We start from the raw sequence: 24,287 nt of genomic DNA, 5'->3' as shown, positions 1-24,287 counted from the left end.
GTGGAATGTTTCCTTCCATTATATATATATATATATATATATATATATATATATATATATATATATATACACACACACACACACACACACACACACACACACACACACACACACACACACTCACTGTGTATGTGCGGATGGATATGAGTGTGTGTGCGAGTGTATACCTGTCCTTTTTTCCCCCTAAGGTAAGTCTTTCCGCTCCCGGGATTGGAATGACTCCTTACCCTCTCCCTTAAAACCCACATCCTTTCGTCTTTCCCTCTCCTTCCCTGATGAGGCAACAGTTTGTTGCGAAAGCTTGGATTTTGTGTGTATGTTTGTGTGTCTATCGACCTGCCAGCACTTTCGTTCAGTAAGTCACATCATCTGTGTTTTTAGATATATTTTTCCCACGTGGAATGTTTCCCTCTATTATATTCAATCTCATATATATATATATATAAAAAACAGGACTAGTACAAATCTAGCTGTGAAATTACTTTACAAAAAATAATATAAAAGTCTAACATGTGTAATCAGACAGGCCAAGCACATGCACTATGCACAAAAACTTATAAGGTCAAACAGTAAAGCACTAACCATATGGAGTACCATAAAAAGTGAAACAAATAGAAAAAGGAAATCAGGACAACCAGGGCTACCACAGTCTTCTGATAATGGTACAGACCTGAATAATCAAAATGTTGTAGCTTCAAATCTCGATAAATTTTTTCTCATTGTAGCTGAAAAATGAGGAACCATGACAAGCAATCTCCTACAGAAGCTACAGACCTACTTAATCACATGGAAATCACAAATGTAGTGTTCCCTTTCAAATACATAACTCCCAAAGAAATTTTAAAAATCACAAAATTGCCTAAAATGTCTCAGTCCTCTGTAGGTGACAGTGTACCAAGTGGGAGTTTAAAATCATGTGGAGACTTAATCAGTCATATATTGTGCCATTTGTGTAACCATTTGATGAAAACTGGGCTTATTAGAAAGATGCACCAGAAAAGCTGCTTATAATAATTAATCTTTATTAACAACAGACTGTTTCAGCATTTCTTGGCATTGATAAGTATGTCTAGAATGATCTGATGTCAAACTACTGTAAAACTATAATTAAAGCATTATTTTCAATGTATTTCAATAATTTACTTCTAATCAAAGCATTGACAGTTCATCCACAACATAATATGGATGTCACATCATCCTAGACATACTTGACAATGGTGATATATGCTGAAACAGTCTGTCATAAATAAAGATTAATTATTATAAACAGTTATCCTGATGCATCTTTCTAATAATCATTTCATTATCTGACATATATTATGGTGCTGGTCTCAAAGAAGAAAAACTGAAAACTGGGGTATTTCCAAATAGACTAAAACATGTGACAGTGATGCCAATCCACAAAAGTGAGTGAAGAACACAATATTCAATTGTCAGCCCATCTCTCTGCTGCCAGATCTCAAAGGTATTGAAAGAATAGTGTGTGATAGGATTTATGGCCACACTACATGTAATGGCTTACCACAACTAGACAGTTCAGCTTCATAGTGGATTCTCCACAGAGAAAGCCTAACAGATGAAATTCTAGTTGAACTGAATTTCAGAAGAAATCGGTATCTTTTGTGATCTTGCTAAGGCATTTGACTGTGCAGATCATAACACACTATTAAAAAGGTTTCCACACTATAGCATGAAGAACAAATCTTTGGCTTGGCTAGAATCTTATCTACACAACAGGAAACAAAGAGAGTCCTAATGGAGGTGTGGCGTAGAGCGCCATAAAAATCGATAGTTGTTCTGTGCGTAAGTGTGCTATCTTCGAGGAGAGGGCTTTGGAGAGCATGTTGGACGCTAACGGCAGTTGGCCTCCGGACTTGTATCTGTGTAGACGCTAAGTGTGAATAAATCTGTATATGAGAGAATTCTAGTTGTTTACCTACAACTATACCATATTCCCTCAGAGGCAAGTGTAACAATAAAATCTGACTGGAGAAATGTAAGAGATGGAGTCCCACAGGCTGTAATTCTAAGGCCACTGATTTTCTTGATCTGCATTAATGATCTACCAATTACAATTAATAACAGAGCAAAAATAATCATGTTTGCTGGTACCAAATGCCACAATGAAGGTTACAAAGCTGACAGTCACTAATGAAGTACACAAATGATTTACATCAGTCCCACCAGATGGACAGTCATATTCCAATCCTAATTTTTTTTCAAAAACTGATATTATGCAGTCAAAATACAAAACTTCAAGTTCATGAAATGGATAGCAACAATCAGAAAACTAATTAAACCTAATAGAAAATTCTTAGTTACCCACCAGATGGACAGTCAGTGAATTTGGAAAGACCAAACAATCAGCTGGTCAAGACATTTAGCTCAGCAATACTTGCACAAAGCGCCATTTCTCACCTTTCCAACAGAGCAATAATGCTGTTGTCATATTTTTTGTATTTACATTCTATACTCTCCTATGGTATAATCTTCTGAGCAAATGCTGCAGGGGTTGCAGAAGTTTTCAAGTTTCAAAAACAAGCAGTGAGATTAATATGTGGGATCTGTAACTGAATTTCCTGCAGTGGTCTCTTCAAGCCTCTCAGGATATTTCACACTGCAGGTCAATACACGGGGGTCACTCCAAAAGAAATGCACACTATTTTTGTAAAAATATAGTTTTCATTCTGCATGTGTGAAAGTTTTACAGTGTGTAGATACATCCTTCCTGCTTGTTTTCAAACTTAGGTCAACCTGTTCCCGTGAGTAGCGCCGTCATAGCATGTCTTCAAGATGGCTGCTACACTTGACGTTTGTCAGAAGCAATGTGCTGTCATAGAATTCCTGTGCTGTGAAAACGAGACAGTGGGAAACATCCACAAGAGGTTGAAAAAAGTGTATAGAGATGCTGCTGTCGATCACACTACAGTTAGTTGGTGGGCAAGCAGGTTACGTGATGAAAGTGGGCATGGCAATATCGAGGATTGTCCTCGCAGTGGCAGGCCTCATGCTGCACACACTCCAGACTATGTGCAGAGAGTTAATGAATTGGTGACTACTGACAGACGCATCACAGTGAACGATTGTCACGCTACGTTGGGATAGGGAAAGGAAGTGTTTGCAGAATACTGAAAGTGCTCGTGTTAAAAAAGGTTTGTGCCAGGTGGGTTCCCAGAATGTTGACAGTGGCTCACAAAGAAACAAGAAAAACAGTATGCAGCGAACTTTTGGAACAGTACGAGAATGGTGGAGATGAATTTCTTGGAAGAATTGTGACAGGTGATGAAACATGGCTCCATCATTTGTCACCAGAGATGAAGAGGCAATCAATGGAGTGGTATCATGCAAACTCACCCGTGGGCGGGAGGGGGAATCAAAACCACACCTTCTACTGGAAAAGTTATGGCTACGGTGTTTCTCGATTCCGAAGGACTCTTGCTTGTGGACATCATGCCAAGTGGAAGTACCATCAATTCTGATGCATATGTGATGACACTGAAGAAACTTCAAGCTCGACTGAGTTGTGTTCGACCACATCGGCAAAAGTAGGATGTTTTGCTGTTGCCACATGTAAACCAAAAAACCATGGAAGCGATCACAAAACTCGGATGGACAACACTGAAACACCTGACTTACAGTCCTGACCTGGCTCCATGTGACTATCATCTCTTTGGGAAACTGAAAGAATCTCTTCATGGAACAAGGTTTGAAGATGATGACTCCCTTGTGCACGTTGCCAAACAGTGGCTCCAACAGGTTGGTCCAGAATTTTACTGCGCTGGTATACAGGCGCTGGTTCCAAGATGGTGTAAGGCAGTTGAGAGGGATGGAAATTATGTGGAGAAATTAAAATATTGTTCCTAAAGGATGTATCTACACACTGTAAAACTTTCAAACATGTAGAATAAAAGATGGATTTAAAAAAAAAATAGTGTGCATTTCTTTAGGACTGACCCTTGTATATAGACACTGATGATGTTTTTAGTCAACAATAGGTATTTATTTCTGATAAAGTGTAACTTGTCTTGCGTTACAGTGTGAACTGTAACACAAGACAGGCAAAAAATTTCCACCAAGGCTCTGAACTCCCATGAAAGTACACTAGGGACTTACTGAGTCAGGTATAAATAAGCTTCTGATTGCAATAAAAAAGGAAATTAATAATATACAGGTATTCCTACGAAATTTTGGTCTTATGTCAAAGCGGTAGGTGGATCAAAACAAAATTTCCAGACACTCTGTGACCAAATTGGTACTGAAACAGTGGATGACAGACTAAAGGCCGAAATGCTAAATGTCTTTTTCCAAAGTTGTTTCACAGAGGAAGACTGTGTAGTTCCTTCTCTAGATTGTCACACAGATGACAAAATGGTAGATATCGAAATAGACGACAGAGGGATAGAGAAACAAGTAAAATCGCTCAAAAGAGGAAAGGCCGCTGGACCTGATGGGATACCAGTTCGATTTTACACAGAGTATGCGAAGGAACTTGCCCCCCTTCTTGCAGCAGTGTACCGTAGGTCTCTAGAAGAGCGTAACGTTCCAAAGGATTGGAAAAGGGCACAGGTCATCCCCCTTTTTCAAGAAGGGACATCAAACAGATGTGCAGAACTATAGACCTATATCTCTAACGTCGATCAGTTGTAGAATTTTGGAACACGTATTATGTTCGAGTATAATGACTTTTCTGGAGACTAGAAATCTACTCTGTAGGAATCAGCATGGGTTTCGAAAAAGACAGTCATGTGAAACCCAGCTCGCTCTATTCGTACACGAGACTCAGAGGGCCACAGACACGGGTTCACAGGTAGATGCCATGTTTCTTGACTTCCGCAAGGCATTCAATACAGTTCCCCACAGTCGTTTAATGAACAAAGTAAGAGCATATGGACTATCCGACCAATTGTGTGATTGGATTGAAGAGTTCCTAGATAACAGAACACAGCATGTTATTCTCAATGGAGAGAAGTCTTCCGAAGTAAGAGTGATTTCAGGTGTGCCGCAGGGGAGTGTCATAGGACCGTTGCTATTCACAATATACACTCCTGGAAATTGAAATAAGAACACCGTGAATTCATTGTCCCAGGAAGGGGAAACTTTATTGACACATTCCTGGGGTCAGATACATCACATGATCACACTGACAGAACCACAGGCACATAGACACAGGCAACAGAGCATGCACAATGTCGCCACTAGTACAGTGTATACCCACCTTTCGCAGCAATGCAGGCTGCTATTCTCCCATGGAGACGATCGTAGAGATGCTGGATGTAGTCCTGTGGAACGGCTTGCCATGCCATTTCCACCTGGCGCCTCAGTTGGACCAGCGTTCGTGCTGGACGTGCAGACCGCGTGAGACGACGGTTCATCCAGTCCCAAACATGCTCAATGGGGGGGACAGATCCGGAGATCTTGCTGGCCAGGGTAGTTGACTTACACCTTCTAGAGCACGTTGGGTGGCACGGGATACATGCGGACGTGCATTGTCCTGTTGGAACAGAAAGTTCCCTTGCCGGTCTAGGAATGGTAGAACGATGGGTTTGATGACGGTTTGGATGTACCGTGCACTATTCAGTGTCCCCTCGACGATCACCAGTGGTGTACGGCCAGTGTAGGAGATCGCTCCCCACACCATGATGCCGGGTGTTGGCCCTGTGTGCCTCGGTCGTATGCAGTCCTGATTGTGGCGCTCACCTGCACGGCGCCAAACACGCATACGACCATCATTGGCACCAAGGCAGAAGCGACTCTCATCGCTGAAGACGACACGTCTCCATTTGTCCCTCCATTCACGCCTGTCGCGCCACCACTGGAGGCGGGCTGCACGATGTTGGGGCGTGAGCGGAAGACGGCCTAACGGTGTGCGGGACCGTAGCCCAGCTTCATGGAGACGGTTGCGAATGGTCCTCGCCGATACCCCAGGAGCAACAGTGTCCCTAATTTGCTGGGAAGTGGCGGTGCAGTCCCCTACGGCACTGCGTAGGATCCTACGGTCTTGGCGTGCATCCGTGCGTCGCTGCGGTCCGGTCCCAGGTCGACGGGCACGTGCACCTTCCGCCGACCACTGGCGACAACATCGATGTACTGTGGAGACCTCACGCCCCACGTGTTGAGCAATTCGGCGGTACGTCCACCCGGCCTCCCGCATGCCCACTGTACGCCCTCGCTCAAAGTCCGTCAACTGCACATACGGTTCACGTCCACGCTGTCGCGGCATGCTACCAGTGTTAAAGACTGCGATGGAGCTCCGTATGCCACGGCAAACTGCCTGACACTGACAGCGGCGGTGCACAAATGCTGCGCAGCTAGCGCCATTCGATGGCCAACACCGCGGTTCCTGGTGTGTCCGCTGTGCCGTGCGTGTGATCATTGCTTGTACAGCCCTCTCGCAGTGTCCGGAGCAAGTATGGTGGGTCTGACACACCGGTGTCAATGTGTTCTTTTTTCCATTTCCAGGAGTGTACATAAATGACCTTGTGGATGACATCGGAAGTTCATTGAGGCTTTTTGCAGATGATGCTATGGTGCATCGAGAGGTTGTAACAACGGAAAATTGTACTGAAATGCAGGAGGATCTGCAGCGAATTGACGCATGGTGCAGGGAACGGCAAGAAAGATAGTTCCCTTATCATTTAGCTACAAAATAGCAGGTCAGCAACTGGAAGCAGTTAATTCCATAAATTATCTGGGAGTACGTATTAGGAGTGATTTAAAATGGAATGATCATATAAAGTTGATTATCGGTAAAGCAGATGCCAGACTGAGATTCATTGGAAGAATCCTAAGGAAATGCAATCCGTAAACAAAGGAAGTAGGTTACAGTACGCTTGTTCGCCCACTGCTTGAATACTGCTGAGCAGTGTGGGATCCGTACCAGATAGGGTTGATAGAAGAGATAGAGAAGATCCAACGGAGAGCAGCGCGCTTCGTTACAGAATCATTTAGTAATCGCGAAAGCGTTACGGAGATGATAGATAAACTCCAGTGGAAGACTTTGCAGGAGAGACGCTCAGTAGCTTGGTACGGGCTTTTGTTAAAGTTTCGAGAACATACCTTCACCGAAGAGTCAAGCAGTATATTGCTCCCTCCTAAGTGTATCTTGCGAAGAGACCATGAGGATAAAATCAGAGAGATTAGAGCCCACACAGAAGCATACCGACAATCCTTCTTTCCACGAACAATACGAGACTGGAATAGAAGGGAGAATCAATAGAGGTACTCAGGGTACCCTCCGCCACACACCGTCGGGTGGCTTGCGGAGTATGGATGTAGATGTAGATGTAGATATTCGAAAAGAAATTAAAGACATTCCTCATACGTCAAACTTTTTATAAAATGAATTAATTCTTAGAGTTATAAAGTATCCTTTAGAGTAAAAATAGAGGAAACCACTTAGTTAAAAACACTCTCTTAAAAGAAAAAATGTGATACTTTCACTTATGTCATAAAGATAAAATTTTGTATTTTAACTTAAATTATGATGATAAAATGTAAATCTATTTTGCTCTTAGGATAAAAATGTGTACTTTCTTTTATTCTAATATATTAAGCATTCATTTAGAGTTATGACAGTAACCTGCAGGCAGTAATATTATATGCAAGTTGTTTTTGTTAGAAAATAAGTAAAATAGTTTATATAAATGACATAAAAAATGCTCATGTAATATTGTATTATTTCACCTGACTCACCCTCTATTACATGCAATGGGAAGCTCCACTCTCTTCCAAAACACTGAAAATATTTTCACACGAAACTAGACAAAAAGGAAACATCCATATAGAGACAGTGAATAACAGCCTAAATAAAACAAGGAACCCTGAATTATGGGAAAGCTATTTATAATAAGCTTATCCCAGAAATTAAATCAATAAATGACCTGACAAAGTTCAAGTAGCTGCTAAGGCATGTCTGACTCATCACTGCTTCTATAGCCTGCACAAGTTCCTGCAGGTAGTACATTAAATATTTGTGTTTTTAACTTGGTGATGTTACTAGCCCCCTAGTACCTTAATGATCTACCATGCAAATGTTACTGGAATGCAAATATAAATCTACTTCTACAGTATGTGTTCTTTCTGCTTTTACATGATATATTCTTTTCCCACTTGTATGAGGGTGTGCCTGGAAAGTGATACCTCTGAATTTTTAATTCTGTCCTTAACATCAATTGAGGTATGACATGTGATGCATATTACTATGTCGACTTTCCTGCTTCACTGACACAAGTTTCAACCCACTGTCACTAGAAGGCTCCGAATTGTAGCATGCAACATGGTTGTGTGTAACTACGTTGCTGCATGAGAAACAGTACGCTGTAATTGAGTTTCAAACTGCAGAAAATGTGCCTCCAATTGAAATGCATGGAAGAATGAAAGCTGTGTACAGTGATGATTGTACGATTGTATCAATGTCAATGATGTTGACATTGTGCTGTTCATGACTGTAATGAAGGAAATGGTGGTGATGGTGCTAACTTTAACATGTGTGACAGAGTTCTTAGTAGATGACCAAATACAGTAACCAATGACATCCACTTGGATTGGTTTGATGAACTCAGCAAAGAAAATTGTTGGATAACAAAGCTCTCAGGTAAGTACGGCATATCTTGAGGATTAGTACAGTCCAGTATTGCAGAACTGTGGTACAGAAAACTGTGTGCATGGCAGATGTCTCAATTGCTCACTCCTGACACCAAACAGACCACAAAAACATGAGAGCATCAATGGAATTCTGCCACAAAGGATCACTGATGACAAAAAAGTTCAAGAGCATGTCACCAGCAGGCAAATCCATGTTCACAGTGTTCTGGGATGTTCAGGGTGCAGTGCACTTCTAATTCATGCCTAAAGGCACCATAAACTTTGCAAGGTACCGCAAGACCCTCAGAAAACTGAAAGCACTCATTTGAAGAGTTCGTCCACACATGGAGCACCCCCTTTTTTAGCTTAACAATGCCATACCACATGCATGCACTGTGATATCTGCAACAATCTGGCACCTTGGGTTCACTTTCATCAGTCATCCTCCTCAGAGTCACGACAAGGCCCCATCTGATTTTCATCTGTTTGCAAAATTTAAAGACCACGTTCTATGACTTCACTTTAATAGTGATGAAGCACTGCAAGCAGAGGTGAGGTTGGTGCTCTGTCAGCAAAGTCAAACATCAGAATGCCAATTTGTGTACTACATGGTTACCTAGACCAATAAAGATCTAATCTAATTACCTAATTTACCCATGAATCCTTTTCCCGAGGTTTAGTCGGTTGAGGTCACAGAATCACACTTAAAGCCTGTTCCATCTTCACACACTGTCAGGGCCTATGATAATGGTAGTGTATTTAGCAACAGAGACTCCTAAGGTGTTCAGGTATTAGTGACTGGATCAGATTATGTTTCATTATGTTACATCCCACCAAATCGAACTTTGTGTCTCATTGACCTCAGAAGGATGAGACATGAGCTTTGGTGAAGGCAACCATCTCAATTAGGGCCCCTGACAGATCAGAAGATTTGGAGTTGGCAGTTACAACGTATAATAATCTTCGGTAGGCATTGGTGCATTGGTAGCTGATACTGGGGATATATGTTAAATGTATTCTTTTCAAAGTACCTAGAACAAACAGAAAAATTCAAGAAATTTGCCACCATTCATTCAGAAGATGGTCAGCTACCTGCACAAATGGTTTCAACATTTTGTCGTCTACAATGGTCACCAGATAAATTATTTATTTTTGCCTTTAATTTGCTGCAAAATAAATGTATTATGTAAAAGCAAAATTATTTTCTGTGTTCCTTGTTTTGTTTCATTTTTGTACTCAAATGTGTTGGAATATGCTTCCATATATACACTATGTGATCAAAAGCATCCAGACACCTGACTGAAAATGACTTACAATACAAGTTCATTGCACCCTCCATTGGCAATGTTGGAATTCAATTTGGTGTTGGCCCACCCTTAGCCTTGATGACAGCCTCCTCTCTCGCAGATATATGTTCAATCAGGTGCTGGTGGCTGAGCACCTGAAGGATAATTTGGAAAATATTTCGAGTAGATTTCCCCACCATGTTATAGTTCTGGGAGGAGATTTTAATTTGCCGGATATAGACTGGGAGACTCAAACGTTCATAATGGGTGGCAGGGACAAAGAATCCAGTGAAATTTTTTTAAGTGCTTTATCTGAAAACTACCTTGAGCAGTTAAACAGAGAACCGACTCATGGCGATAACGTATTAGACCTTCTGGTGATAAACAGACCCGAACTATTTGAAACAGTTAATGCAGAACAGCGAATCAGTGATCATAAAGCAGTTACTGCATCGATGATTTCAGCCGTAAATAGAAATATTAAAAAAGGTAGGAAGAATTTTCTGTTTAGCAAAAGTGACAAAAAGCAGATTACAGAGTACCTGATGGCTAAACACAAAAGTTTTGTCTCAAGTACAGATAGTGTTGAGGATCAGTAGACAAAGTTCAAAACCATCGTAAAATATGCGTTAGATGAGTACATGCCAAGCAAGATCGTAAGAGATGGAAAAGAGCCACTGTGGTACAACAACTGAGTTAGAAATCTGCTGCGGAAGCAGAGGGAACTTCACAGCAAACATAAACATAGCCAAAGCCTTGCAGACAAACAAAAATTACGCGAAGCAAAATGTAGTGTGAGGAGGGCTATGTGAGAGGCGTTCAATGAATTCGAAAGTAAAGTTCTATGTAGTGACTTGGCAGAAAATCCTAAGAAATTTTGGTCTTATGTCAAAGCGGTAGGTGGATCAAAACAAAATGTCCAGACACTCTGTGACCAAATTGGTACTGAAAAAGTGGATGACAGACTAAAGGCCGAAATACTAAATGTCTTTTTCCAAAGCTGTTTCACAGAGGAAGACTGCACTGTAGTTCCTTCTCTAGATTGTCGCACAGATGACAAAATGGTAGATATCAAAATAGACGACAGAGGGATAGAGAAACAATTAAAATCGCTCAAAAGAGAAAAGGCCACTGGACCTGATGGGATACCAGTTCGATTTTACACAGAGTACGCGAAAGAACTTGTCCCCTTCTTGCAGCGGTGTACCGTAGGTCTCTAGAAGAGTGTAATGTTCCGAAGGTTGGAAAAGGGCACAGGTCATCCCCCTTTTCAAGAATGGACGTCAAACAGATGTGCAGAACTATAGACCTATATCTCTAACATCTATCAGTAGAATTTTGGAACACGTATTATGTTCGAGTATAATGACTTTTCTGGAGACTAGAAATCTACTCTGTAGGAATCAGCATGGGTTTCGAAAAAGACGGTCGTGTGAAACCCAGCTCACGCTATTTGTCCATGAGACTCAGAGGGCCATAGACATGGGTTCACAGGTAGATGCCGTGTTTCTTGACTTCCGCAAGGTGTTCGATACAGTTCCCCACAGTCATTTAATGAACAGAGTAAGAGAATATAGACTATCAGACCAATTGTGTGATTGGATTGAAGAGTTCCTAGATAACAGAACGCAGCATGTCATTCGCAATGGAGAGAAGTCTTCCGAAGTAAGAGGGATTTCAGGTGTGCCGCAGGGGAGTGTCATAGGACCGTTGCTATTCACAATATACATAAATGACCTTGTGGATGACATCGGAAGTTCACTGAGGCTTTTTGCAGATGATGCTGTGGTGTATCGAGAGGTTGTAACGATGGAAAATTGTACTGAAATGCAGGAGGACCTGCAGTGAATTGACGCATGGTGCAGGCAATGGCAATTGAATCTCAATGTAGACAAGTGTAATGTGCTGCGAATACATAGAAAGATAGTTCCCTTATCATTTAGCTACAAAATAGCAGGTCAACAACTGGAAGCAGTTAATTCCATAAATTATCTGGGATTACGCATTAGGAGTGATTTAAAATGGAATGATCATATAAAGTTGATCGTTGGTAAAGCAGATGCCAGACTGAGATTCATTGGAAGAATCCTAAGGAAATGCAATCCGTAAACAAAGGAAGTAGGTTACAGTACACTTGTTCGCCCACTGCTTGAATACTGCTCAGCAGTGTGGGATCCATACCAGATAGGGTTGATAGAAGAGATAGAGAAGATCCAACGGAGAGCAGCACGCTTCATTACAGGATCATTTAGTAATCGCGAAAGCGTTACGGAGATGATAGATAAACTCCAGTGGAAGACTCTGCAGGAAAGACGCTCAGTAGCTCGGTATGGGCTTTTGTTAAAGTTTCGAGAACATACCCTCACCGAAGAGTCAAGCAGTATATTGCTCCCTCCTACATATATCTCGCACAGAGACCATGAGGAAATCAGACAGATTACAGCCCACACAGAAGCATACCGACAATCCTTCTTTCCACGAACAATACGAGACTGGACTAGAAGGGAGAACCGATAGAGGTACTCAAGGTACCCTCCGCCACACACCGTCAGGTGGCTTGTGGAGTATGGATGTAGATGTAGATGTAGAATGACAGCCTATTCTTCAAGGAGTGCTGCACAGAGGAGAGGTATTGATGTCGGTTGGTGAGGCCTGGCACAAAGTCAGCGTTCCAAAAGATCCCAGAGGTCTTCTATAGGATTCAGGTCAGGACTCTGTGCAGGCCAGTCCATTACAGGGATGTTATTCTTGTGTAATCGCTCCACCACAGGCCATGCATTATGAACAGGTGCTTGATCATGTTGAAAGATGCAACTGCCATCCCCAAATTGCTCTTCAACAGTGGCAATCAAGAAGTTGCTTAAAACATCAATGTAGGCCAGTGCTGTGATAGTGCCACGCAAAACAATAAGGGCCCTTCATGAAAAAGTTGACCCCACCACAACACAACCGCCTCCGAATTTTACTGTTGGCACTACACTTGCTGGCAGATGATGTTCACCGGGCATTCGCCAAACCCACACCCTGCTATCAGATCATCACAATGTGTACTGTGTACTGTGATTTGTCACTCCACACAATGTTTTTCCACTGTTCAGTTGTCCAGTGTTTATGCTCCTTACAAAAAGCGAGGCGTTGTTTGGCGTTTACCGTCGTGATGTGTGGCTTATGAGCAGTGGCTCGACCACGAAATCAAAGTTTTTTTCACCTGCAACCTAGCTGTCGTAGTATTTGCAGTGGATCCTGATGAAGTTTGGAATTCCTGTGTGATGGTCTGGATAGATGTAGGCCTTTCACACATTATGACCCTCTTTAACTGTCGGCAGTCTCAGTCAGTCAACAGATGAGGTTGGCCTGTACGTGTCCCTTCACTAACACCTCAGAAACAGTGGACCTAGGGATGGGAGTGTGAAAATTCATGTACAGACATATGACACAAGTGACACCCTATCACCTGACCACGTTTGAAGTTCATGAGTTCCACAGAGTGCCCCATTCTGCTCTCTCACAATGTCTAATGACTACTGAGGTTGTTGACATGGAGTAACTGGCAGTAGGTGGCAGCACAACGCACCTAATATGAAAAACATATGTTTTGGAGGTGTCTGGATAGTTTTGATCACATAGTGTATAAGGTAGTTCTGTATGTATTTGTTTTATGGCATAACAATTGTTACAACATATTTTTTTCTAACTGAGAAGCACCCATAATTGAAAAACAATTGCAGGTGACAAATTAATGACTATATGAACACTCAATGAACACTTTAGATGTGCTGGCAAATGGAAGTACTGAATGAATAAAAATAATAATACTTCACCCAGAATTGAATGCTTTACGGTTGCTTCCAACTTCAGCTTGCAGACACAATATGTTTAATGAGTTCAACATATCAATAATTGAGTTAGTTTAAATTCAGTTATAACACAACACTTCAGTGATCATTAACTCCACATAGCACTTATTGTTTTACAGAATCAGATGCCCTGAACACAGTTTTCTCTGTTAGATAATGTTAGCAACAATGAAAAAGCAATAAATACTGTTTAATGTCATTTGATTGCTACCGATTCAGCTACTCCCTACAGCCAATGCCTTGAGACTCTTCTGAGAGTGCATGGGTAGTATACATTCCTACAAAAGTAATTAACTGTTCATCTGTTATATACATGCCAGGAGACTCAAACTGAAAAGACTTACTTGAATATTTGGTTTATTCTGTTATATACATGCCAGGAGACTCAAACTGAAAAGACTTACTTGAATATTTGGTTTATTCTTGATTTTGGCATAGAAAATTTCAAAAACACTCTGATGAAACGAATCATAATTAGAGGTCTCGGTGCACGCAGAATGGAAAGGTAACTGAATCTTGGCACTATTCCTATCATCTCAAACATTTGCAAAATTACTGACACCCAGAGGAAGAATACCATACTGGCATCAAATTGACACCAATGGTCCTTCAGGTATGGAACTTCACCCTTTAAATGAAAGAAAAGAATAGTTTAGTAAAACACAAAGACATCATGGACAAAGATTTATAGCACATTAATATACAAAAGAAAAGCACAATTATTTCATAATGAAAATCAATGCAATTTATTCTGCTTTTGCTTGTTTAGAAAAGAAAACCAGCTACATATGAAACAATTGTATGGTGGATGTTACACTGTTCAACTTACAGTTTCACTAAATTTATTGACAAATTAAGATATTATGATTTAATAACATTTTTCTTTAATTGTGTAAAAAGCTATAGTTATTTGGGATTACACTTTTTCAAGAACTGCAAACACAACAATATAAAGTAATAAATTATGTTTTATTGAGCTTATTTTGCATAGCAGATTACACTTCCTCCTATATGGTAATAAATATATGTCATGTCAACACCAAGTGCTGACACAAAATAAATAACATTATATATATTACTAAAGTAGTTTATGAGGAGTTGAGAAACTCTTAAACTTAGTTTTGACATATGTCCAAGACACATGCATTCAAATTATGTCAGTATTTCTACAGAGAATAAAATTTGTGGTGATGCTTTTCTATTTTCAGCACCAGTTTTTGTATCAGAAAACAATATACCAAAAATTACATATTGCTGTTACTTCTCTAACTGCGCACAAGCAATTTTTGTAAAAGATGCATGCACACACAAAACACAGAAACAAATACCTTATTATAAGGGAGGATTTCCATTACAGAATAGGGCCAAATGACAAGATACGATGTGATGCAAGTAGATTAACTGACAGATACAGCACAAATGGATCTTATAGTATGATGTACAACACAGTTCTACTGAGTAAGCAAGTTTTCAATACCACTAACCTTTAGTATACCTCGGATATGCATTTTGGCAATCATTTCTGCAGTAAACAAAAAAGTTACAAAGAGGTCACAGCAAAAGGTCACATACTGAAGGGGTGGATGCTTTTCAAATGTTTTTGGAGTGTTCAAACTGACCGATAAAAGGCTTAATAAGGCACAAAACCTCATTAGCCTTCTAACCCAAAGCTGCAAAATAAAATGAAGAAATGCACATATTAGTATGAAATAACCGACAAACTGTAAAACACCTTAAAATTAAGAAAGATATCTGCAATATAGAAACATTAATAAGCTGTTACAGTAGTTAAACAGGGGAAAAATAATACATCAACAAATGTTTACAGTCTCTGTGCTGACACATAAGCAAATATTAAAACAGGAAGTGTAACAACAAAATGTTATAATTTCACAATTAAGTGGCTATGTTATTAACTTAGTAGTGGATCAATTACTTAGCAGTTCTTCCACATAAGTTCATCATCAAATCTTCACAGTCATAAAATACTTGTTAATTAATGAAGAAAGAGACTGCAATGTTTTAACTCTTGAGCAGTGTATAAAGGGTATCATGAAGTCTCACTTATCAACTTGAAATTTTGTTTGTTTGTTTATTTGTTTCCAGATGCATGTCTGCACTCTTGGTATACATCAAAACCCTGTGCTGTAGTACTATAGCATGCCGCTAGAGAGAAGAGAGAGAGAGAGAGAGAGAGAGAGAGAGAGAGAGAGAGAGAGAGAGAGAGAGAGAGAGAGAGAGGGGGGGAGGGGGGATGGTGCCATTCCCTGATAAAGTGAAGTATCATGCTGTAACTCATATCCTGGTGCAGACGCTCCCAGTGTTGTCAAACATGTACACAAAGCCTCACCAATTTCTATCGACTAAAACCAGTCTAGCTATGTCAGTTAATGAAAATATAGCATAACTTAGACTGTGATATAATGACATGTTTCACTCACAAGCAATCACTATGGCTATTCTAAATACTAGATTGTCAATCAATCACTGCATTTTTTGTGACACTGGTATATATGCCTGTCATAGAAACAGCCTTTAAGTCAGTAACTTTATTTCTTATTGATACTGAAATTTGTGACTGGATTCAGGATTTATAACAGCACTGACTCTTGGATGGAGGGTCACAAAGTGTGTTACGACCCCTGCTTTTCATGTTGTACATTAATGATTTGGCCGACAATACTAACAGCAACCTCAGGCTTTTTGCAGTTGATGCAGTTATCTATAGTAATGTATTACCTGGTAAAAGTTGAAAAATTATATTGTCAAAAGCTGATAACATTTCAAATAATACCAAAGCTTGGCAATGTGCTTTAAATGTTCAGAAATGTGAAACTGCAATTCACAAAACACAGAATCCAATATACCATGACTACAGTCAACTCATGCAAATACTTGTGTCTCTAAAGAAATTTATTTAAAGGGCAGGGGGAGGGGGAGGGGGAGGGGGGGGCAAGGCTCTAAAACTGCATTTTTTATGTAATGAGTTGGTCAGTTTCGAAATGTGTCGCTGCAATCAGCCACGTAATGCTAGAATTGGCTAATGAGAGTTTTAGAGGAATCATAGGAAATCACTTCTAGAAGTGTATGAAAATTCTATAATGAATAAAAACTCTGTACTCCAGATTACTATCCCTGCAGGTAACTATGATCAGGATATACCAATATACACTCGTGGAAATGGAAAAAAGAACACATTGACACCGGTGTGTCAGACCCACCATACTTGCTCCGGACATTGCGAGATGGCTGTACAAGCAATGATCACACGCACGGCACAGCGGACACACCAGGAACCTCGGTGTTGGCCGTCGAATGGCGCTAGCTGCGCAGCATTTGTGCACCGCCGCTGTCAGTGTCAGCCAGTTTGCCATGGCAAACGGAGCTCCATCGCAGTCTTTAACACTGGTAGCATGCCGCGACAGCGTGGACGTGAACCGTATGTGCAGTTGACGGACTTTGAGCGAGGGCGTACAGTGGGCATGCAGGAGGCCGGGTGGACGTACCACCGAATTGCTCAACACGTGGGGCGTGAGGTCTCCACAGTACATCGATGTTGTCGCCAGTGGTCGGCGGAAGGTGCACGTGCCCGTCGACCTGGGACCGGACCGCAGCGACGCACGGATGCACGCCAAGACCGTAGGATCCTACGCAGTGCCGTAGGGGACCGCACCGCCACTTCCCAGCAAATTAGGGACACTGTTGCTCCTGGGGTATCGGCGAGGACCATTCGCAACCGTCTCCATGAAGCTGGGCTACGGTCCCGCACACCGTTAGGCCATCTTCCGCTCACGCCCCAACATCGTGCAGCCCGCCTCCAGTGGTGTCGCGACAGGCGTGAATGGAGGGACGAATGGAGACGTGTCGTCTTCAGCGATGAGAGTTGCTTCTGCCTTGGTGCCAATGATGGTCGTACGCGTGTTTGGCGCCGTGCAGGTGAGCGCCACAATCAGGACTGCATACGACCGAGGCACACAGGGCCAACACCCGGCATCATGGTGTGGGGAGCGATCTCCTACACTGGCCGTACACCACTGGTGATCGTCGAGGGGACACTGAATAGTGCACGGTACATCCAAACCGTCATCGAACCCATCGTTCTACCATTCCTAGACCGGCAAGGCAACTTGCTGTTCCAACAGGACAATGCACGTCCGCATGTATCCCGTGCCACCCAACGTGCTCTAGAAGGTGTAAGTCAACTACCCTGGCCAGCAAGATCCCCGGATCTGTCCCCCATTGAGCATGTTTGGGACTGGATGAAGCGTCGTCTCACGCGGTCTGCACGTCCAGCACGAACGCAGGTCCAACTGAGGCGCCAGGTGGAAATGGCATGGCAAGCCGTTCCACAGGACTACATCCAGCATCTCTACGATCGTCTCCATGGGAGAATAGCAGCCTGCATTGCTGCGAAAGGTGGATATACACTGTACTAGTGCCGACATTGTGCATTCTCTGTTGCCTGTGTCTATGTGCCTGTGGTTCTGTCAGTGTGATCATGTGATGTACCTGACCCCAGGAATGTGTCAATAAAGTTTCCTCTTCCTGGGACAATGAATTCACGGTGTTCTTATTTCAATTTCCAGGAGTGTATGTGAATATGAAATGGAACAATCTTGTAGGTTCAGTTGTAGATAAAGCAGGTGGCAGACTTTGGTCTGGGAAAATTCAATCAGTCTACAAAGCAGATTGGTTACAAAACTGCTGAGTGACTCAGCCTAGAATATTGTTCAGGTGTGTGGAACTCGTACCAAATAAGACTAAAAGGGGACACTGAACACATATAAAGGTGGGCGGTGCAAAAAGTTTTTTTGGCCCATGGAAGAGTCACAGAAATGTTGAAAAACCTGAAGTGCCTAATACTTACAGACAGTAGTAGTAGTAGTAGTAGTAGTAGTAGTAGTAGCAATAGTAGTAATGGCAGCAGCTGTTTTATTCATCTGTAGATCATTTTTACAAGGATACTGGACATGTCTTGGTATTGCAATTTGAAAACAACAAAAATAACGTAATTAAACTACAAAGGCATTTACATAGGTACAGGTCTAATTTCAGAAGGATCGGGCAGGTAGCTGGCTACGGCCTTATAGTAGGAACCATTTTGGCATTTGCTAGTAGGAACCATTCTGGCATTTGTCTGAATTAATTTAGGGAAACCACAGAAAACCTAAATCAGGATGGCCGGATGAAGACTGGAGCCTCCAACCTTCTGAATACAAGGCCAGTCTGTTTAAAACAGTGCTATCTCATCCCTAGTGTACAATACTGTTTTTCAAATAAGTTATTAACAATGTAAAGACTACTGCTATATTGTTCATTCATTTTTTGCTCCCTGTCACTGCACACACTACATACACTGTACACTCAATGTTTCAAATTGTAAGATTAAATATACTGTCAGCTGATGTCAGAACCATAGCAACAATGTTTTGTTTCCATTCTGTGTACCATAACTTCCCATTTCGTAGACTGAAAAACTGAGTCAGCACCTCTCAGTAACGAGTAAGATGTTGAGCACCAAACGAAGACAAAGTGTCAAAGTGTTAGTATTATATACTGCATAGCTTCGAGAGTAAGATTTTCCCAGAGGGAAAGGGGGAGGGGGGAAGATGGGGAAAAAATACAATGTGAAAGTATTGTGCAAAATGATGTATGTTTCATTATCAAGGGGTAGGGGTAGAGATAGTAGTGTATGGACAGGGGGGGGGGGGGGGGCAGAGGAACACTGTCTAGCACTATGGGCAGCTACTAGAATGCCAACAGGTGCAGCATCAGGAGCTTGTGTAGCAAGTAGGTGGGGAAGAAAAGGAACAAAAACGAGAGGAGCAGGGAAAGATGGGTGGTTGCAATGATGAGGGTGGCAAACAAAGAGGCTGGGAGATGAGAATGGGTGATAGGACAGAAGGGGTGGAAACTGTTGGATGGAGGCAGTGGGGACAGTATGTTACTGCAGGTTGAGTCCAGGATAATTACAGGAGCAGAAAATGAGTTGCTAGGACAGCTCCCATCTGTGCAATTCAGAAAAGCTGGTGTGGAGAAGAGGATCCAGATGATTTGGGTAGCAAAGGAATCATTGAAATCAAGCATGTTATGCTCAGCTGCATGTTGTGCCACAGGGTGGTCTACTTTTACACAGAGGTGCAGAGGAAGCCATCAGAGGGGAGGAGGACAACATCTACGACGGTGGCACACTTGGTTGGGGAGGACCAAGTGAAGCAGATGGGAGAGAAGCTCCTGAGGTTGTAAAGGAATGAAGATATCGCCTCAGGGCCAAGACATCCTACCTTCATTCCTTCATAAGTTCAACAACTTCTCTCCCATCCACTTTACCTGGTTGTCCTCCAACCCAGCATGTCACCTTCCTATACACTGACCTACCCTCTCTGATTGCTCCATCCACACCTCTGTCCACTTTAAACTCACCAATCACCAACAGCATGTGCGTTTTGACAGCTGTCATCCCTTTCACACCAAAAAATCCCTCCCACACAGCCTAGCCACCTGTGAACAGTGTATCTTCAGTGAAGAACTCCCCTGCTCAGTATGCTGAGGGTCTCACCAAGGCCTTCACAGACTGGCTCTATTCTACAGTCCTAGTCTGCAAAAACATCTCCCATGCTATTTCCTCTCACACCCCCAATCCTCCCACCATCCCCAAGAACAGGCCACAGAGGACTGCCTCCTTCATCACCTAGTACCACCCTGGACTGGAACACCTGCACCACATTGTTCACCAGGGCTTTGGTTACCTATTGTCATACCCTGAAATGAGGGACATCCTTCTCAAGATCCTTTCTATCCTTCCTGAAGTGGTGTTCCATCACCAACTCAACGTCCATAATGTCCAAGTCCATTCCAATGCCATTCCGAAACCATTGCTGCAAAGTCATATTCCTGTGGAAAATCCAGGTGCTAGACTGGCCCAATCCCCTCCCCCACAAACACACACACTTCCTATTTCAGTCCTGTCAATGGATTATCTTAGCCCATTAGGTGAAAGCAGTCGTCATTTTTACCAGGTCTGTTGCAACCATGTCACAGCTTTCTACACTCCTGGAAAATGAAAAATGAACACATTGACGCAAGTGAATAAGACCCACCATGCTTGCACTGGACAGTACGAAAGTGCAGTGCATGCAATGACCAAATGCACAGCACTGCAGACACACCAGGAACCATATTATTGGCTGTGGGATGTTGTTAGCTGTGCAGCGGCTGGTCACCACCAGAGCCAATGGTAACCAGTTTGCCCTGGCGTAGGGAGCTCCATCTGTGTCTGCAACATTGTTAGTATGCTTCGACTGTGTGTGTATGTGAACCATCTGGGCAATTGATGGAGTTTGAGCGAGGGTGTATAGTGGGCCTGTGGGAGTCTGGGTGGATATACCACAGAATTGGGCAACACATGGGGCGTGAGTTCTCCACAAGGCATCAATGTTGTTGCCAGTGGTCAGCAGAAGGTGCACATGCCCATCGACCTTGGTGTGGACAGCGGCAACACACAGTTGCATGCCAAGACTGTTGCATCCTACACAGTGCCATATTGGGCCACACAGTCACTTCACAACTTAGGGGCGCCGTTGCTCCAAAGGTATCAGCAAGAACCTTTCGCAACTTTCTCCATGACGCATGGTTACGGCCCCAAGTATCATTAGGGCATCTTCTGCTCATGCCACAACATCGTTCAGCCCGCCTCCAGTGGTGTCGCGATAGGTGTTTATGGAAGGACGAATGGAGGCTTGTCATTTTCAGTGATGAGAGTCACTTCTGCCTTGGTGCCAATGATAGTCATACATGCTCATGCAGATGAGTGCGGAAATCAGGAGTGTATGTGACAGAGGCATAAATAGCCAATACCCGGCATCATGGTGTAGGGAGCAATATCCTACACTGGCTGTACTCCTCTGGTGATCATTGAGGGAACAATGAATGGTGCACTGTACATTAAAACCATCATCCCAACCATCATGCCACCGTTCATGGACCGACAAGGTGATGTGCTTTCCCAACAGGTCAATGCACATCCACATGCATCCAATGCCACCCAATGTGCTCTTGAAGGTGTATGTCAAGTACCCTGGCCAGCATGATCCACAGATCTGTCCCCCATTAAGCACGTTTGGAACTGGATGAAATGTCATCGTGTGCAGTCAGCATGTTCAGCCTGAACTCTGCCCTAACTGAGGCACCAGGTGGAAACTGCAAGGCAGGCCATTGCCCAAGATTACAGTCAGCACATCTAAGATCATCTCCATGGGAGAATTGCAGCCTGCATTGCTGCAAAAGGAGGGCATACACAGTATTAGTGCTGACACTGTGCATGCTCTGTTGATTGTACTCACATGCGTATGGCTCTGTCTGTGTGATCGTGAGTTGTATACATCCTCAAGAATGTGTCAATAAAATTTGCCGCTTCTGGGGCGATGAATGCATGGTGCGGTTTTTTATTTTCCAGGAGTGTATTTTTGTATGACAACCAACCAGCAGTACACTAGGATGAACGGCCATGTCAAACCATGGAAAAGAGCAAAGTAGACCACCCTGTGGCAAAATAAGCAGCTGAGCATAACATGCTTCATACCAGTGGCTGTTTCACAACCTTGATTCATACGGATCCTCCTCTCCACAACCAGCTTTTCTGAACCGTGCAGACGGGAGTTATCCTTACAACACATTCTCTGCTCCTGTAATCATCCTGGCCTCAACCTATCCTAACATACTATTCCCACAGCCTTGACCCAACAGTTTTAACCCTCTCTGTCCTATCATTTTCTCCCCAATCTTGTCTCCCAGCCCCTTTGTTTGTCACCTTCTACCAATGCACTCGCTCACCTTTCCCTGCTCTCCTCTTTTTTGGTATTTTTTTCTCCACCTCTCTGCCCTACAACCTCTGGATGCTGTGCCTGTTGGTGTTCTAGTCCCTCCACTCTCTTCCAGTTCCAGACAGCGTTCCTCTGTCTCCCCCATCATGTACACTACTATTCCCCCCTCCCTCCAGTTTGCTGCTGTCATCCCAAGTGACAGTTGCGTTCTGGCTTAATCTGCGTGTCAGTTTACAGTTAATGTGTCTTCTTTATGGTAAGTAGCAATCTTTATTTACCTACACTGCTGACGTCCCTAGAGGAAGTTTCCATTGTTTTATTATCGTTATTATTATTTACTTGTGTTACATTTTTTACCAACACCTACTCTGTGTTATCTAAGCAATCCTTCAACATACAGAACGTACTGCTTAACAGGTACTTTTTAACTGCCTTTTTCAATAACTTTGTTTCATTAATTTCTTTAAACTTTATTGTACAGTTTTATTCCTTGGTAGAAAGTGCTGTTTTGAGTTTTACATCTACTCCTTCATGGTAAATGTAAGTTCCATGGACAGATCTGTTTGTGCAGTAATTATCAATGTTATTTTTGACATGTACAACTGATTTATAAATGTACTCACATGTTGTAGTTAAAATACTCATACCCAGTGTTTTGAACACATCTTTAAAATGAGCTCGACTACTAGTTTTGGTTATTATTCATTTGGCCCTTTTCTGTAGTCTGAAAACTGTATTCATATTTTGTGCGTTTATTCCCCAAAAAAGAATTCCATAGCTAAGAAATGAGTGTGCATACAGGGTGTTCAGCAAAGGAGTGCCTGATTTCATATTTAAATATCTTGAAAACTAAGGTCTACAGACAAGTACAACAAATGGTAAGTTTATTAAGAAAGCTATAAGAATTTTGTACAGAAATAATTCTAAAAGCAGCCAACAAATGACACTGTAATCTCAGTATGTAGTACAAATGAAATGACCCAATTTCAAAGACATTACTGGACTCATACAACTATGATTTTATGTATCAGTCTTAAGCAGCAAGTGAAAATTTGTACCAAGGCCGGGAATCCAACTTGGGTCTCCAGTTTATTACACAGGTGTGTCAGATACTAAGTCACCTTGTCACAGCAGTTCATGCAACTATACAGATTATCCTGGCAATTTAGAGTAGCGAGAATTTAAAGCAGACTGTGATGGCAGTGGGAATTTGGATCGAGGAGGGAGGCACGCCAGGCTAATCTGTGCAGTTGTGTGAAGCACTGTGCCAAGATGGCTTAATGGCTAATGAACCTGCCTAGTAAGCAGGAGACCCTGGTTTGATTCCCAACCTTGGTACAAATTTTCACTTGCTGCTTCAGTCTATATTCTCAATATGTAGTGCCTATAAATAGTGCACTATAGCTCAGAACCACCAGTTCCACTGTTGACACATTAAAGGTGGTTAGCATACTGAAGGAAGAAGTTGACATCATGTATTCCATCAAACAATGTGTTTTTCTGGTACTGGAGTACCAGTCCTACAGCAACAAGGAACTGTTTTAAAACACAATTTAATGTTCCAAAAGACCCAATACAAAAACCATTCACAAGCTCTTCACCAAATTCCAATGGACAGGGAGTGTGGTTGATGATCTGAGAGGGATTTTTGGCCTCAGGCAAACTGTGGTTATTCCTGAATATGCCACCACAGTTTCCATCTGAAGAAATGCTGCAGAGATTTGTTTGAAGCATTCTAG

At 42.3% G+C, this 24,287-nt stretch overlaps 1 protein-coding gene across 1 annotated transcript in view; it reads right to left on the bottom strand.

Annotated features, from left to right (window-relative positions):
* LOC124548715 (sodium leak channel non-selective protein) overlaps window positions 1–24,287 on the bottom strand; it is a 436,855-nt gene that overhangs the window by 326,729 nt on the left and 85,839 nt on the right. The window contains exons 4-5 of the mRNA XM_047125188.1: window positions 15,211–15,396; window positions 14,131–14,354 (exon numbers count right to left, since the gene is read on the bottom strand). Of these exons, the coding sequence (XP_046981144.1) occupies window positions 14,131–14,354; window positions 15,211–15,396 (410 nt within the window). The remainder of the gene's footprint in view (window positions 1–14,130; window positions 14,355–15,210; window positions 15,397–24,287) is intronic.

Source organism: Schistocerca americana, chromosome 1 (assembly GCF_021461395.2).
Source record: "Schistocerca americana isolate TAMUIC-IGC-003095 chromosome 1, iqSchAmer2.1, whole genome shotgun sequence".
Lineage (NCBI taxonomy): Eukaryota > Metazoa > Arthropoda > Insecta > Orthoptera > Acrididae > Schistocerca > Schistocerca americana.
Note: the sequence above shows the minus strand (reverse complement) of the source record. Positions and strands in the feature narration are given on the sequence as shown.